Source organism: Antrostomus carolinensis, unplaced genomic scaffold (assembly GCF_000700745.2).
Source record: "Antrostomus carolinensis isolate BGI_N321 unplaced genomic scaffold, ASM70074v2 scaffold52583, whole genome shotgun sequence".
Lineage (NCBI taxonomy): Eukaryota > Metazoa > Chordata > Aves > Caprimulgiformes > Caprimulgidae > Antrostomus > Antrostomus carolinensis.
Genome location: NW_010305474.1, coordinates 969 through 4,158, shown reverse-complemented (window position 1 = coordinate 4,158; position 3,190 = coordinate 969). Strand labels below are relative to the sequence as shown.

At 56.3% G+C, this 3,190-nt stretch overlaps 1 protein-coding gene across 1 annotated transcript; it reads left to right on the top strand.

The window, feature by feature from the left end:
* Window positions 1-3: 3 nt before the first annotated feature.
* Window positions 4-2,830, top strand: PTGER2 (prostaglandin E receptor 2; the record flags this gene model as incomplete). The annotated part of the gene is made up of 2 exons (XM_010164798.1): window positions 4-525; window positions 2,585-2,830. Coding segments are annotated over 2 exons (768 nt in total), but the record flags the coding sequence as incomplete, so codon positions are not given.
* Between the last annotated feature and the right edge of the window lie 360 nt (window positions 2,831-3,190).

Sequence of the window (3,190 nt, the reverse complement as noted above, 5' to 3'; positions counted from 1 at the left end):
GGTCTCGCCACCATGCTCATCCTCTTCGCCATGGCGCTGGAGAGATGCCTGGCCCTGGGCTGGCCCTACTTCTACGAGCGCTTCCTCAGTCCCCGCACGGGTTTGGTTGCCCTCCCTGCCATCTACACCTTCTCAGCAGCCTTCTGCTCCTTGCCCTTGGTGGGCTTCGGGCGGTACGTGCAGTATTGCCCCGGGACATGGTGCTTCATCCAAATGCACCTGGATTACCTCCAGCACAACGGCAGCAGGGAGGTGTCCGGGTTGGACGTCACCTTCTCGCTGCTCTACGCCACCTTGCTCCTCTTCCTCATCCTCTCCGTGCTGCTCTGTAACCTCAGTGTCATTGCCAACCTGATCCGCATGCACCGTCGCGGGCAGAAGACCCGTCGGTTGGCCACTCTCGAGCAGCCCCGGGCAACCGGTGGCTGCGGCCGACGCATGTTCTCCATGGCCGAGGAGATTGACCATCTCCTTCTCCTCTCCATCATGACCATCACCTTTGTCATCTGCTCCCTGCCATTCACGGTAAGTGCAATCACCTCTCCCCTGGGGGAGGGTCCCTCTCTTCAGCACCCCCATTTTTCTCCCTCCCTATATAAGGGTCCCCCCACTTTCTGCCCAAATCTCAAGGGCTGAGGTCAATGCTTTGCTCCTCCTGAAGCTCAGCAGACCCCAGGTTTGCCACAAACTCTTTAAGTACGGGGAACCATGAGAATCTGCCCCTGTATCCTGAAGAGGATGGGGTGGCAGGAGCAGAGATGTTCCCCCATCCCTCAGAAGTTCCAAGACCAGGCAGTGTGGCCCAGGCAGGATTTGGGGTCCCCTGGGCCACACGTTTCAGGAGACAGGGACTCATGGTGCAGGTGTGAGGGGTGGCAGAGCAAGAAATTAGACATCCGAAGATGAGGATGAAGGAGATGCCACTGGGCTGGGCTGGAGACAGCGGGTGTCACTGCTGGGTGGGCAGTTACCCCACATTTCTGGAGCTGGAGCACAGAGATCTGGAGATGGAAGTCCCCACCGCTCTGTAACAACACCAGGACACTGACATGGAGATGGGTGATTGCGGGGAACGGAGATCCAGCACATGGGCCACAGCATCCCTTGTCCCAAGGGCTGTCCCCACATCCCATGCCTCATCTGTGCGTGAGGCTTCCAGCAGAAATATGGGGTCAAAACACCACAGCCAAGTGAGGAAGAGGAGAGGGAAAGTCCCCTGAGATGCTTTTCATCCATATTACACCAGCAACATCGTGGAGCACCTGGAGCCACTCGTGTCCTCTGCCCGTGTGCACGAGCCCATCACTTTATTCCCATTAGGAGCGAGTCTCACCAAGGTTGGGAGCTCAGCCAACGCTAATTTTGTGCTCGTGGAGTTAAATAGATGTGACCTTCCCTTTGTGCTCCTTTTCTTTTCCCAAGGGAGAAGAAAATAACCAGAGGCTGTAGCCCAGCCAGGTCTTAAAACAGAGAAAAGACAAAACAGTAACGCCCGGGCACTCTGAGCATCCCGAGAGGCAGACTCAACATCCTGAGAGACACTTCACCTCCCGTCAATGGGCCCACGCGGGATGGGCGGCTCTTCCCATGTCCTGAAAAAGCCTGGGGTTGGGTGCTGTGGTGGTTAGGAAGTGGGACCCCTTGGTGGGGACATATGGGCAGGGTCCTACGGGTCTGCTGGGGACAGACGGGCTGGGAAAGTGCTGCTGGTGGGATCCCGTGGGTCCTGTGGTAGCAGATATAGTCTTATCCAGAAGCACAGCCAGCTTTTCTTTTCCCATCGCCCGGCTCCCATGTGGGGTTGTGTTGGGGCTGTGTTTTGGCAGCTTCTCAAACCAAACTACTGAACGCTGCTGGTGTCTCCTTGGTGTGACACTTTCTCTTCTGGTTGGGGCTGCCCACAGCAACCACCCTCTGAGGAGCAACTTGGGCACATGAACCCAGCGAACATCAGCCCACAGCACCACAAAATCCTTCCTAAAAAAGCCCCCCCAGCCTGGGGCAACCCTTGAGGTGCTGCATTTTCAGCAGCCCTGGGTACCCGCTGCACCGTGGCCACCTCATCCCATGGGATGCACCATCCCTGGGTGGTTCCTGAAGGGTCCTGGTTGGAGGAGGGAAGCTCACACCTCCCATGCCCCCAGCTCCTGTCCCCATCCAAATGTCCCCTTCAAAGCGAGGGGGTGGCGGTTCGACCCGTATGAGTAAGGAGTGCTGAGTCACCCTTCCAGGAAGCCCCGTCAGCTGCTATGAGTCGGCACATTGTAGGAAGGAGCTGAGTGGTCCAGCACCCCGCATCCTCTCCGTCTTGGACATTTATTTGTCCTGTGTGGGTTTTCAAGGTGAGACCCACCACTTCCTTGAGTAGCCACTGCCTTAATGACTTTAAAAGTAAACGAAGCCTCGCTGCGTGCTGAGAGCAGAGCGCAGGCTTGGCTTTCGTTAGCAAGAAGTTCATTAAAACCAGTGATTAAAACCAGGCAGAAAGCGTGCTGGGACAGCCCAGATCTCCTCAAGAAGCTTCCTGAGGACCAGAACCTGGAATCTCAGACCTGACATTATTTCTCCCTGTTGTGTCTGGCAGATCCGTGCCTACGTGAACAAGTTCAGCGAGGCAGATGACAACCACGAGTGGGATCTCTTAGCCCTGAGGTTTCTCTCCATTAACTCCATCGTTGACCCTTGGGTCTTTGCCATCCTGAGGCCACCGGTCCTGCGGTTCATGCGCTCGGTGCTGTGCCACCAGGTGACCCCCACCAGCCAGGACAAACAGACTCCATCCCCTGCAAAGACAAAACTGGCAGCACAGCTGGACCCCTGTGGGCAGTAGATCCATCAACCATTCCAGGAGACATCTACCAGGTGAAGCACAGCCCTGGCAGATGTTAACAAAGCTGTGCCTGATGACCCATCAAGAGATGTGTCTTCTGCAGGGTGGGCTGAGTATGGGGTGGCCCCTTCCAGGTGTCACTACATGTCTGGGAAGCCCTTGGAAAGCCAGTGTGGTCTCTCACAAGGTAAAAAAAAGTGGGACAAGATTGGAAGGGCTGATGAATCCCTGGATATCCCTGTCACCCTTAGACAGGGCTGCTCCCACCCAACGGAGGGTGTTCGGTCACATTGTGGGAGGGTCAGGGGATGATATGGGGGGGGTTTCTATAACACTACTGCTTGGAGGGATGTTGGGATG